The 14,179-nt window shown below is 43.5% G+C and overlaps 1 protein-coding gene across 1 annotated transcript in view; it reads right to left on the bottom strand.

The window, feature by feature from the left end:
• Positions 1-14,179, bottom strand: part of LOC133464409 (laminin subunit alpha-4-like) — a 106,939-nt gene that overhangs the window by 66,438 nt on the left and 26,322 nt on the right. The window contains exons 6-11 of the mRNA XM_061746358.1: positions 12,172-12,272; positions 10,312-10,492; positions 6,108-6,191; positions 5,870-6,021; positions 4,768-4,875; positions 2,001-2,112 (exon numbers count right to left, since the gene is read on the bottom strand). Of these exons, the coding sequence (XP_061602342.1) occupies positions 2,001-2,112; positions 4,768-4,875; positions 5,870-6,021; positions 6,108-6,191; positions 10,312-10,492; positions 12,172-12,272 (738 nt within the window). The remainder of the gene's footprint in view (positions 1-2,000; positions 2,113-4,767; positions 4,876-5,869; positions 6,022-6,107; positions 6,192-10,311; positions 10,493-12,171; positions 12,273-14,179) is intronic.

Genomic DNA, 14,179 nt, shown 5'->3' with positions numbered 1-14,179 from the left:
CTATTTACATTTGTTCCCTTACCTCCTAGTAACGGGAAGCAGACTACCACTTTCTAACTACTGTCTTGTTCCAGTGTGAGTCAATCTCCACTGACCTCCATGTCAAAATGTGCAACTTTACAGCGGAAAATAAACATATTTACAGCCTGGTTAAAAAAAGTAACAAACAAAAAAGCAATTTTGGTCTCCATAACTAGATTTCACATCTTGGGGGCTGAGGTTAACAGATAGTAGAGGTGTAACGATACACTAATCTCACCATACAGTACGATACACGATACTGAGGTCACAATAACGATACGATATTATAGCAGTATTTTTTTAATAACCTTGCATGAGGAACATATGACTGGAAAAAATGGTCTTTTATTTGAAAGACACAAAATACAAAACAATACTGTGCGTTTGTCCTATTGGTACAGTTTGTAATGCTTTATAAATGTTTAAGTTTTAAAGAGAAAGCCAGGCCAACCATTTTCCACAAACTGAACTTAAAGTAAATGTCAGGTTTACATTATGCATCTTCAGTTTCAGACAAGTACAAATATTTAGACACAAACTGAATAGTTTCTCTCATGTATGACTTTTTTCTTTTTCTTTCTTTCTTAACTATATTCTTTATATTGTGATGTAAATCAGGGACTATAATGACACTAGTCAGTTTATCTGTAGTGATTAGTCTGTTTTAGATTGGGCGGAGTGATACGCCACAGTACGGCACTAGGTGCTGTGTTGATGTTCTAAAATCCTACACTGTTGAGGGACATTAAAGTACACTGGAACTCAGCAGAAGTTTCCCCGTGTTTATCCTACTCACCACCCCAAAAAGGTTTAATTTAATAAGGTAAGGCTTAACTCTACACCAGCCTTACATCAGTAAAAGTTCAGAGCTCAAAACCCTGCAAGAGTCCCGTGATCGGGACCAAAACGGGACTAGTTTCTTCTGAGCGGAGGAAGATTTTGGTCCGCGGGTCGAGGCGCGGTCGTCACAAATACGCTGCGCGTTTCTCGTAAACACAATAGATTAATATTAATAACCCAATATCGCGATACACTTTGTCACCTCCACGACACGTATCGTGACGTTTTGGCATCGCGGAATTTCGTGGCACGATATATTGTTACAGCCCTAACAGATAGCACTTAGCACTGTCTGGGTTTGACTTAGACCTGGGGAATAAAGAGCAGGCAGAACATCATTCTAGGTGTTGAGATAATATGGCTGCTCGTGCTGGAGAGACCACCGGTGGAAGGGTTTGGGAGTGAAGTTTAGCACAGCAGCCTAAAGTGACCATCTTCAATGTACATTCTTCCCTTCCTTCCTTCCTTCCTTCCTTCCTTCCTTCCTTCCTTCTTTCCTCCCTTCCTTCTTTCCTTCCTTCTTTTCTCCCTTCCTTCCTTCCTTCCTTCCTTCCTTCCTTCCTTCCTTCCTTCCTTCCTTCCTTCCTTCCTTCCTTCCTTCCTTCCTTCCTTCTTTTTTCCCTTCCTTCAATCCTTTTTCCCTTCCTTCCTTCCTTCTTTCCTTCCTTCCTTCTTTTCTCCCTTCTTTTCTTCCTCCCTTCCTTCCTTCCTTCCTTCCTTCCTTCTTTTCTTCCTTAATTCCTTCTTTTTTCCTTCCTTCCTTCCTTCCTTCCTTCCTTCCTTCCTTCCTTCCGTCCTTCCTTCCTTCCTTCCTTCCTTCCTTCCTTCCTTCCTTCCTTCCTTCTTTTCTCCCTTCTTTTCTTCCTTCCTTCCTTCTTTTTTCCCTTCCTTCCTTTTTTCCTCCCTTCTTTCCTTCCTTCCTTCTTTTCTCCCTTCCTTCCTTCTTTTCTTCCTTCCTTCCTTCCTCCCTTCTTCCCTCCCTCCTTCCTTGACCTGAAGACAGCACAAGGGTTAAAACAAAGCTGTTAGTTGGTAGAAAAGGAGGATAAATGAATGATCTGTCTCCAGAGAGTCTCCTAATCAGTGCAGGATATTGAGCAGACATTAGTGAGCCCCGTGTGGGGGCAGCTGTTCCGTACCTTCGATGTGAGCGTTGAGATCAGTCAGGTTTGTGCTCAGCTGCTCGGCCAAGGTGAGCGTCTGCAGAGACTCGCTGTCCAGTCGGTTCCCAACCGTCTGCACCAAGTCCTCCTGAGAAACCACAGCAGAGATCAGAGCCGGCAGCCCCCAGTGCTCCCAGGACATTTCCTTCTTACAAACCTGCTAAACCAGCAAAACCCACTCGCAACAGATGTTTCTCAAGATATAATGTATGTCTTCATTTAAAGAGATAACCCTTATTCTATTTACAAAAATGATTGTTCAGGTGCCCTGAAACTAGAATTGAGAAGCATGAGTGAGTGCTGTTTTTTTCTGTCCTCATGTTCTCTGTGTACAAAAGCTTTGTTAATCATTACCAGTCTGATTTTTAAATCATTTATGCATAAAAAGCATCGTCCTTTTTTAAAAACAGAAAATGTAGACTGCAAAAACTCAAAATCTTATCAGGAATATTTGTCTTGTTTCTAGTTAAAATGTCTCATTTTAAGTCAAAAGATCTCATTACACTTAAAACAAGACTCATCACCAGAAAAATGACTAGTTATTTGACAATTTTCTCCTGTTTCAAGTACATTTTCACTTGAAAAAAGTAGAAAAATCTGCCAGTGGAACAAGATTTACATGTATCTTCTCATTACAAGCAAAAAAATGTTGTTCCACTGGCAGATTCTTCTACTTATTTTAAGTGAAAATCTACTTGAAACAGGTGAAAATTATTGTTTTTTCCAGTGATGAGTCTTGTTTTAAAGGAGACCTATTATGGCATTTAATGTATATTTTAAACAGGCCTTGAATGTCTTAAAAACAATCTAAAGCTTGTTTTTTCTACATAAATCATAAATCCAGCCTGTGGGCCCTGTCTCTAGTTTTACCGCTTCTAACCTCTTTTTCTGCGCCTCATTTTTAGGGAAGGGGGGGGGGTATGATAATGAGGCTCTGTGCTGATTGGCTCCCTGAATGACGTGTAGCAGGGGAGGAGCATAAACCTCGCTCCGCCAGAGCAGCCCGAGCCTGTAAATAAATACAACACTGAATTTTCACAAATGGCAACTTTATTGTTAAAAAAATAAAATATGAGTTGTATATAAATAACATTTATGCACTATTTAAGCCGGATCTGCCCGGCGGAGTCTGAACGCTGGCCCCGGAGCCAAGCCAGGCGCCCGGGAGCAGCGCTGCTGGATCAGCGCTGCTGGATCAGCGCGCATCACCGCGGCTTTAACCGGGAAATATGACCGGTTCCCACCGGCCGGGACCGCAGGAACCGGCCTGGACTGGTAGCAGGGACTCCCGTGGACCGACCAGCGGAATTTCAGCCGGAACTGCGCGGCGGATGCTGCGTGACGGGCGCCGCAACTCCACGGCGGGCGCACAGATCCGCTCCGGAGCGCATCCGCGGCGCATCACCCGTTACCGGGGATCAAACCGACAGATTTGCCTGAAAATCTCGAAGGGTGAAGCTGGTCCAGCCTGAGACGGACCCCCGAAGACCCAGCTCCCAAATCACCCGGGAACCTGCATGATTTAACCTGGATCCGCCGCTGCGTCCGACTGGCTGAAGGATGGACCGCTCCAGCCGGTGTAGAGAGCTGGTTGTGGGCGTGGCTTCAGCAGCGGAGGCTGAACCTATGGAAATGAGCGCCTATGGTGACGTCACCATAGGCGCAGATTCAGAATGGCTCAAAAAAAGGTCACGTGACACTGGGGGACTCTGGCCGGCGGGGGTCAGAGACCCTGCAGAATTTCATGGTATTTTGTCTCCCCTGTGCTGGCAGGGTGAGGGGAGACCACTTTATGTATGTTAAAACAAGAAAAAACGTGTTTTTCATAAGAGGTCACCTTTAAGTGTAATGAGATTTGTTTGACTAAAAATGAAACATTTTAACTAGAAATGAGACAAATATTCTTGTTAAGATTTTGAGTATTTGCAGTGTAATCGCTTATCTTTTATAAATCTCTGTTTACAACTGTTTTTACATGATTAAAACAATAATGAAAATGTTTCTGCTGTAAGAAAACTTCTGATACATGATCCATCACAAACTTTCCTGTGACATGGATCATTCAGTAGACTTAAATACTCCGGTATGATGGTTGGTGAGGAATTCCACCTCAGGTTCACTGGTAACCCTTGTGCCGTCTTTGGGTCAAGGAAGGAGGAAGAAGGGAGGAAAGAAGGAAGGAAGGGAGGAAAGAAGGAAGGAAGGGAGGAAAGAAGGAAGGGAGGAAAGAAGGAAGGGAGGAAAGAAGGTAGAAAGAAAAGAAGAAAGGAAGGGAGGAAGGGAGAAAAGAAGGAAGGAAGGAAGGAAGGAAGGAAGGAAGGGAAAAAAGAAGGAAGGAAGGGAGAAAAGAAGGAAGGAAGGGAGAAAAGAAGGAAGGAAGGAAGGGAAAAAAGAATGAAGGAAGGAAAGGAGAAAACAAGGAAAGCATTTACGAGGGGAGGAAAGAAGGAAGGAAGCAAGGAAGGAAAGGAGTAAAGAAGGAAGGAAGGGAGAAAAGAGGAAGGGAGAAGGAAGGATAGAGCAGGAGGAAAGAAGGAACAGGAGAATTAAAAGACAGTACAGGGTTAACCAGCTCTCTTTGGGTAATCTCTCCAGCTCAGTTCTGCTCAACCTGATCTCATTTTCAGGAAACATCTCAATTTCACATCTAACGAAAAGATTTCGAGTACACAGACATTTTAAAAAGTTTTGCATTTCAGTGGCGATCATTGTAAATGTATTGATTGTTGGGGTTTCCACAGACCGATTCTGTGAGCTCTGTGATTTCCAGCGCCAGCGTGTCCGCGGCCTCCTCCACATCCTTGGCATGCAGCATCAAAAGCGTCTTGTTTCTCCAGCTCTTAAACTGCGTCTGCAATCAAACCACGTTTCTTATTTAAACGTCTTTACTCCAACACAGTCCAGTGGGTTATAAACATTCTGGGTAAAATTCCTTCTTATTTATCTTCTCTTTTAACATGGAAACAAGGAGGCTACAATCTCCTCTCAATGGACATTTTGCATATGGTTGTTCCAAAAATAAGAATTTGGGAAGAAAAGCTTTTATGTTTTCAGCAGCAGATGCTTGGAATAAACTTCAATACGAGCTGCATTTACCAAACCTCATACCTGTGACTGAACTTAAAGCTCTGATGAAAACAGTGGAGTTCAGACTGTCTGTATAGTGTTTTAATTAATTATGTTCTTATGTACAGGACGGTCTCAAGAAAATTAGAATATTGTGATAAAGTCCTTTATTTTCTGTAATGCAAAAATGTCATACATGCAATTACATGTATGCCAATTAAAAAAACAAAAATGTCATACATTCTGGATTCATTACAAATCAACTGAAATATTGCAAGCCTTTTATTATTTTAATATTGCTGATTATGGTTTACAGTTTAAGAAAACTCAAATATCCTATCTCAAAAAATTAGAATATTCTGGGAATCTTAATCTTAAACTGTAAACCATAATCAGCAATATTAAAATAATAAAAGGCTTGCAATATTTCAGTTTTGTAATGAATCCAGAATGTATGACATTTTTGTTTTTTTAATTACATTACAGAAAATAAATAACTTTATCACAATATTCTAATTTTCTGAGACAGTCCTGTAATTAATTAATTTGTTTGTTTGTTTTTTATCTTTTAATTCTGTAACTGCGTTGCTGCTATCTTGGCCAGGGACTAACATGGTTAAATAAAGGCTAAATTAATAAAGAAATAAAATAAACGCGGCTACTAAACGGCTGCAAAACCACAGTTTCGTGGATAATAGGCTTTATTGTTTAAAACTCATTTTCCGGTACAGCTCTCATCTTTTACTGACTGAGTAATGGTGTGGTATTTGCGGATGTACCTGGAGTTTGTGAGCGGTGTAGTTGTAGTACTTGAGTCTGTCGTTAGCAGCAGCACCAGTGGAGATGTTCAGGACTCCAACTCTGAGCTGGTCCAGCGTCTTATTGGACAACTTTAAGTCACCAATCAGCTGCCATATGCACTCATCACAACCTGGAAGCAGAAAACATCCACGTTGACCACAGGAGAACGTTTTATGGGTGTCTGCTGTGGAACGGACCGCTCTTCTCTCCACTCACTGATGTTGCACAGGTTGACTGTTGCATCCTCTGCCAGACACTCTCCGGTGTGCACATCGCAGTAGCCGCTCTCACAGTCGCACTCTACAAAAAACACAGTTCAATGTCACCGTAGAAACACACGGAATGCTCCCTCGGCTGTTTCAGGGACAGGTAATCGCAGTAGCCTAGCTTTGATTCAGTCCCAGGGACCTGAAATGGTTGCTGTTTGTGTCTCTGCTTGTTCTCGTGTCTGTTTGTTTTTTCTCCTACTGATCTCAAAGGCTCGTGTGCGTGGGAGTGAGAGGGGCAGGGTAACGGCCCGGGCAGGCGGGGGAGAGATTTGTCCGTCAAGACTCCTCTCCCTGGCCCTGCCCCTTCTCAACCTTTCCCCGACCCTGAACCTAACCTGGGGCTTGCTGATTGGGCCGGAGCTTCGGGAGCTACGTGCTGGCCTGTCCCCACCCCCGGTCATCCCGCTGCTGCTTCCACCTGCCTGTGGTCCCCACCCCCGGTCATCCCGTTGCTGCTTCCACCTGCCTGCGGTCCCCACCCCCGGTCATCCCGCTGCTGCTTCCACCTGCCTGCGGTCCCTACCTCCGGTTATCCCGTTGCTGCTTCCACCTGCCTGCGGTCCCCACCCCCGGTCATCCCGTTGCTGCTTCCACCTGCCTGCGGTCCCCACCCCCGGTCATCCTGCTGCTGCTTCCACCTGCCTGCAGTCCCCACCCCCGGTCATCCTGCTGCTGCTTCCACCTGCCTGCAGTCCCCACCCCCGGTCATCCTGCTGCTGCTTCCACCTGCCTGCTGTGCTGCTGACGTCCCCGACCCACCAGTCTGGCCTTCGGCAGGAGGGTCCCCCTTATGATCCAGGTCCTGGTCCAGGTTTCTTCCTCCTAAAGTCCAGAGTTTTTCTTGCCACTGTTTGGCTTAAGGTTTTTCTCCGACTAGGGGAGTTTTTACCTGCCATTGTTTATGTAATAATTTCTCGGGGGTTTATGTTCTGGGTCTCTGGAAAGCGTCTAGAGACAACATCTGTTGTATTAGACGCTATACAAATAAAATTGAATTGAATTGAATTGTGCTCGTTGTGCATTTCCAGGTTTTTCGCGTTTTACACTAGCAGCGGATGTCCTTTCCGAGCCTTGTCGCCCATAGAGCCGGTATTTATCTCCGGTTTCTGTACGGACAGGTGGTAACCATGGTAACGACCCCCAGGTTAGGACGCTAGTCCATCGCTGGATACTTCCCCTAGCAAAGCTAGGGACCCATTCATACACCTGGGTGAGGTGAGGAAAGCCCAGAGTAAAGCATCTTTCCCAAGGATGCACAAAGGGACGCCAGTGCCAGGATTCGAACCCACGACCTTCCAATTATGAGCCCGAAGCCCCAAACACTAGGACCCCCTAACCCTTCACATAAACAAATAAATAAGTAAATAAATACATAAATATTAAAAATATATTTAAAAAAATGAATAAATAAATAAATATAAATAATAAATAAATACACACACACACACACACACACACACACACACATATATTTATATATATATATATATATATATATATATATATATATATATATATATATATATATATATATATATATATATATATATATATAAAATAAAAATATATGATATATTAAAATATATATTATATATTAAAAATGCATATACAGGACTGTCTCAGAAAATTAGAATATTGTGATTTTCTGTAATGCAATTACAAAAACAAACAGTTTAAGAAAACTCAAATATTCCATCTCAAAAAATTAGAATATTCTGGGAATCTTAATCTTAAACTGTAAGCCATAATCAGCAATATTAAAATAATAAAACGCTTTCAATATTTCAGTTGATTTGTAATGAATCCAGAATGTATGACATTTTTGTTTTTTTTTAATTGCATTACAGAAAATAAAGAACTTTATCACAATATTCTCAATTTATGCAGACAAAGTAAAAAAAAAAAAAAAGAAACACAGAATTCTGCACATCAGTTTAACTTTGGGGGGGAACACATCAGTGCAGCCGCAGATGCTGCACATCTGTCTCTCCCATGGGACCGCTGTTTCAGCAGCTGTACATAGATTTGGGTTGCATGGTGATGTCAGCCAGTGTCTGCAGACGAAGGGTCAACCCTTTCAGCAGATGATTCACCCACATGCGGAGCTCCGGTGCAGCAGTGGGTGTGGAAACGTCTATATTCCCTGCAGCCAGGAGAACATTTGACTCGGCCGACTACGCACAGTACTGGAGTTGAGGGGCGATGAGGGGGGATGGCATCCCCCCTGAAATAAAAACGGTCCAAATCATCCCCCCTGAAATAAAAACGGTCCAAATCATCCCCCCTGTAAAACTGCCATCCCTCCTTTCCATCCCTTATGTCATTTCATCAATGAATGTGGTTCGACTGCTATTTCAACATTTAGGGCCCGATTTACTAAAGGTTTGCGTGTGTTAAAACCTGTGCAAACTTGACATCACCCGCAAACCAAAGTGCCAGCTGATCTACTAACAGCGTGCAAAGACGACTGCGTCTCTGAAATGCGCAAAATTGCACACGCTATTCAGTTAGTACTTTTGCCCTGATGAATAATCAATATGGGGCATATGCAGAAATCCTAAATACTGGGAGGGGAAGATGCAAATTGGTCCATTTACCACGCGCAATGAGATTTACCAAGCCTGAAAGTAATTACGCGTATTGTGATTGCGTCTGTATTTAATACGTTTGAAAGGAAGGTGCTAATCTGCTGCTGCTGTTATTGTGGCAAGGAGGCGACATCCAAAATCAAAGAATACGCAGAGAGAGAGTCTTTATTCTGCTGCATGCTATTTTAAAAATGGTTGCACAAGTTTTATTAAAGGCCACTTTTTCTTTAGTTCTCCGCCTTATATCTTGCACCTTCTCTTATTGTGCCCCCCTCCACTCGCCCACAAGCAGGCCAAGCCTTTGTGCCAAAACTCTGTATTTTATTGATTATTTATCTTATTGAACGTGAAATCATCCTTCGTAAATTACATTTAATTAAAACCCGTGCTTATTAATCACAAAACACAGGTTAAACATCATGACCAAATCCGCTCCGACCCGCTGTGTCAGGATCAGCGCAGAGACTGCAGCTTCGCCTGAATTATGCTTCTGCGTTAAATCGACGGCGTATTGTCGCGGTGCGGTGTGCGTCGCCGCGTAGCCTACGCCGTCTGTTCTACGTTGGTGTGACGCGGAACCATAAATCAGCCTTTAGTGTGCGCTCTGTGCTGTTCTGAACATTTCCCTTCTCTTCTCTTCTTGTCATATGATGGTCCCGTCTGTCACACATTTACTGTCAGTGTTTGCTATATAATATATAATATTTGCAATATACTGTGGACATCTGAATAAAAACTTAACTCATAAATAGATGAATCAAAGCGCTCTCCAGCTCTGTGTCTGATGTCTTTTTCTCCTCAGATCATGCCGAGCACCGCGGGGTCACGTAAACCCGACCAATTCAATATTAAAATCAAATTCGGTCCTGTGGCCCGTTTTTCTATTTCGTATTTTTGATCTGTGCCTAAAATTGAAATATGAAAAACCAGACGTTTTTCCGTTTTTTGTGTTACCAACTGCATTTATTCTATCGCAGGTTTTCTCCGATATTGCGTTTCTTTTGGTAATGTTTAAATTTCTTTGCTGTAGTTCATGAATGTGTTTATTTGCCTTTTCCACTAATATGATCTAACTCCAACTCGTCAAATTTCATTTTGCGCTTGTGACTTGTGACTGTGCATTCCACCCAGACTCTCCATGGCGCAGATCTGCGTTCGCAAACCTTAAGACACGCAACACCTCATTTAAATACTGCTGTTTGCACCTGTTATCAATTGCGCACGCAATCTTAGTTGATCACCCGAAAACCACGCAACAACAGCACGCGCAAACTTTTTCAGTGCACACGCAATTTAGTACTCTTTATTTAGGATCTTAGTAAATCGGGCCCTTAGAGTCATCACCAAAAAAATAACACCAGAAAAATAACTTATTTGACCATTTTCACCTGTTTCAAGTAAATTTTCACTTGAAATAAGTAGGAAAATCTGGAGATGTATCTTCTTATTACAAGCAAAAAAAATCACAAAAAAAAAGCACAAATTATCTGTCCCCATATGATCAAATCCACCAACCCCCCTGATTGTTTTCTACAACTGGAGTCCTGACTCCGCAGGTCTTACTCTGGCAGCCGGCAGGGCTGTAGTCCCAGTGTCCGGGGAGACAGCGCTCACAGTACCGGCCCCCGGCCCCGGGCCGGCAGGGGCAGCTGTGGGTGAGGGGGTGGCAGGTGGAGCGGAGGGAAGCCGGCCCACAGTCACACCTCCGGCAGCCCTGGCAGCTGGAGAAGCCCGAGTAGCCCTCCTGGAGCAGACCACAAACAACACTTTTACATTCCCCAAAGCCACTTCAGGCTGTTGGAGGGCAAAGAGAAATACAACTAGAAACAATCACCAGCTGATCTCACCACACGTTACAGTTTCAGTAACAGGTCAATAAAACATGTCCTCATCTTAGACCAGGGGTCGGCAACACAGAATGTTGAAAGAGCCATGTTGGACCAAAAAAACGAAAAACAAATGAAAAGCCTTGTATAAGCCTTAACCCTTGTAGGGAGAAAAGAAGGATGGAAGGGAAAAAATAAGGAAGGGAGGATGGGAGAAAAGGAAGGGAGGAAGGAAGGAAGGGAGGAAAGAGGGAAGGAGGGAAGGAAGGAAGGAAGGAAGGAAGGAAGGAAGGAAGGAAAGAAGGAAGGAAGGAAGGAAGGAAGGAAGGAAGGAAGGAAGGAAGGAAGGAAGGAAGGAAGGAAGGAAGGAAGGAAGGAAGGAAGGAAGGAAATAAGGGAGAAAAGAGGTAGGGAATAAGGAAGGAGAGAGCAGGAGGAAAGAAGGAAGGAAGGGAAAAAAGAAGGAAGGAAGGAAGGAAGGAAGGAAGGAAGGAAGGAAGGAAAGAAGGAAGGAAGGAAGGAAGGAAGGAAGGAAGGAAGGAAGGAAGGAAGGAAGGAAGGAAGGAAGGGAGAAAACAAGGAAAGAAGGAAATAAGGAAATAAGGGAGAAAAGAGGTAGGGAATAAGGAAGGAGAGAGCAGGAGGAAAGAAGGAAGGAAGTGAAAAAAGAAGGAAGAAACGAAGGAAGGAAGGAAGGAAGGAAGGAAGGAAGGAAGGAAGGAAGGAAGGGAGAAAAGAGGAAGGGAGAAGGAAGGAGAGAATAGGAGGAAAGAAGGAAGGAAGTGAAAAAAGAAGGAAGAAAGGAAGGAAGGAAGGAAGGAAGGAAGGAAGGAAGGAAGGAAGGAAGGAAGGAAGGAAGGAAGGAAGGAAGGAAGGGAGAAAAGAGGAAGGGAGAAGGAAGGAGAGAATAGGAGGAAAGAAGGAAGGAAGTGAAAAAAGAAGGAAGAAAGGAAGGAAGGAAGGAAGGAAGGAAGGAAGGAAGGAAGGAAGGAAGGAAGGAAGGAAATAAGGGAGAAAAGAGGTAGGGAATAAGGAAGGAGAGAGCAGGAGGAAAGAAGGAAGGAAGGGAAAAAAGAAGGAAGGAAGGAAGGAAGGAAGGAAGGAAGGAAGGAAGGAAGGAAGGAAGGAAGGAAGGAAGGAAGGAAGGAAGGAAGGAAGGAAGGAAGGAAGGGAAAAAAGAAGGAAGGAAGAAAAGAGAAAGGGAGAAAAGAGGAAGGGGAGAAGGAAGGAGAGAGCAGGAGGAAAGAAGGAAGGAAGTGAAAAAAGAAGGAAGGAAGGAAGGAAGGAAGGAAGGAAGGAAGGAAGGAAGGAAGGAAGGAAGGAAGGAAGGAAGGAAGGAAGGAAGGAAGGAAGGAAGGAAGGAAGGAAGGAAGGAAGGAGAATTATATCATATTAACCCAAAGACAGTACCAGGGTTAAAACAAAAAATATATTTTCCTCCTCCATCTATTTCCATTTTCAAACATTTTTGAAAAAGCTCCATGAGCCACTAGGGCGGCGCTAAAGAGGGACGCGGCTCTAGAGCCGCGGGTTGCCGACCCCCGTCTTAGACGTCTGAGTTTCCTGAGGAAGGAGCAGTTCTGCTGGTTTACTTCACCTCGCACTGGTCGCAGAATCGGCCCGTGACTCCCGGCCGGCAGTGACACACTCCCGTCCTCTCGTCACACGAAGACGTGCCACATTTGTGGCACTGGCACTCTGTGACAGACACGGGACACATGCACGGGTGAGGACATGGAAGAGGGTGTGGGGCGCCCACAATGTGCTGCACGCGTGCAGAGAAGGGTTATTTTTGGATACACAAGGCCAGTTGATAATCCTTGTTCTGGACTTGTGGCCTTGGCTTGCGTTTCCACAGAGCAGCTTATGAACAGTGTTGTTACCACTAACAGCCGAGTTACGTCATTAGAAAAATAACAACAAAATACTTGATTATCAATTTTTTAAATCAACCGCGGTACTCATTTGAAAATGATGTTAAAATAAGTTTGCACACCATGTTTGAGTTGTTATCATAATTCGTTAGGCAAAAGAAGGAGACGGTACTAAAGGCCAGTCCCAATCCACCCCTAGTCCTACTTTTCAGCCCTACCCCTAAATTTTGTGCGTTCCCGTGAGGGTAATGGTGTCCCAATTTCTCTTTGCATGTAGGGGGAGTGGACATATCGAGGGTTAGGGGGTATCAATCTAGCCCTTCAGAGTGAGGGATTTCAGATTCTGACTCGCTGAACTAGGGCCTGAGAAAATATCCCAGAATGCTTTACGTCATAATTTGCAGACTGAATAAAAAAAAAAAAACATGGCGGACATTTCTTATTTTTTAGTGAATAAAATCAATATTTTGAGTTTGTTTCTGTATAAAAATGCATTTTGATTACATTTCTAGCGAGAAATATATATATTTTACTTTCATAATATTCACTCAGTGGATGTATATAATCACTCGTTTGCCCGTTGTTCGCCAAGATCTCGCCAGAATTAAGGCTGATTTATGGTTCCGCGTTACACCAACGCAGAGCCTACGCTGTAGGCTCTGCGTTGGTGTAACGCGGAACCATAAATCAGCTCCCGAGCCGGCGGCTCTTCTCATCCCACATACGTCGGATCAAATTTCTTAACAGGCGTTATTTGGATAAACTGAGCCCAGGTTGGGGATCTTAACGGTTACTTTTACGCCTGAATAAATATTAAAATAAAGTGGCATATTAACAGCGCTACAGCTGAAATTTAAACAGCTTTTAGCTCTGGGCTTCCTGATATGGTGTGACGTATGTGCAAACGTAACTACGCAGTCGCTTACGTACCCGAACGTAAACCACAAGCAAGTGGTGTCCCAATCCCTAGGGAAGATTACAAGGGCCCTGAAGTTTATGGCTATGACTACGTTTACATGCAGTCAAAATTGGGGTTATTGCTAATATTGCGGTTACTGAAACATTGGGAATATTCCGTTTACATGGTAATTAATCATTCAGGATATCTGGATCAAACCAGCAGCAGGAGAACGTGATGACGCAATTCTCGTCATTTCCTCTTCTTCTTCCTGTATCCAAATTCAAAACAAATGCTGCTTCACGAAACTTTTCTCTCTCCTTCTTGTAAATCTTCTATCCCGGTACTTTCTACCGTCTACAAATGCAGAAATGTTCATATCCTTCATTACATTTATGAAGTGATTAGTCTCCTCCTGGTCTTGGTTTCTCCGTGTTTAGAAGAACTTCCTGGACTCAAAAGACCAGGATTCCTTGTGAACAGAGCATGAGCAGAAAACAGATTCCTGTTCCGTTGATGGGGATATTCCGTTTGGTGTTTACATGACCCAATATTCAGGTTTTAAAAGGAGTAACCCAGGGCTCATATTGGGGTTTTAAAAACCCGAATATGAGCAAATTCTGGTTATTCAAAGGGGTTATTGGTGTTTACATGGCCGTGCAAATTCGGGTTATTGCCAATATTGGGGTTTTAAAAGGGTTATTGATGCATGGAAACACAGTCTGTGTCAGCGAACTTGGCGGATCCTCCAGCCAGCCGTGTGACCAGCTTTTAGAAAAGTGTTTAGGTCTCCATGTCTCAGACAACTCTTGAATGGATGATTTGGTGACGAG

The sequence above is a fragment of the Cololabis saira genome, chromosome 18, assembly GCF_033807715.1.
Source record: "Cololabis saira isolate AMF1-May2022 chromosome 18, fColSai1.1, whole genome shotgun sequence".
NCBI lineage: Eukaryota > Metazoa > Chordata > Actinopteri > Beloniformes > Belonidae > Cololabis > Cololabis saira.
The sequence above is the reverse complement of the archived record's forward strand: the minus strand, read 5'-3'. Positions and strand labels throughout refer to the sequence as shown.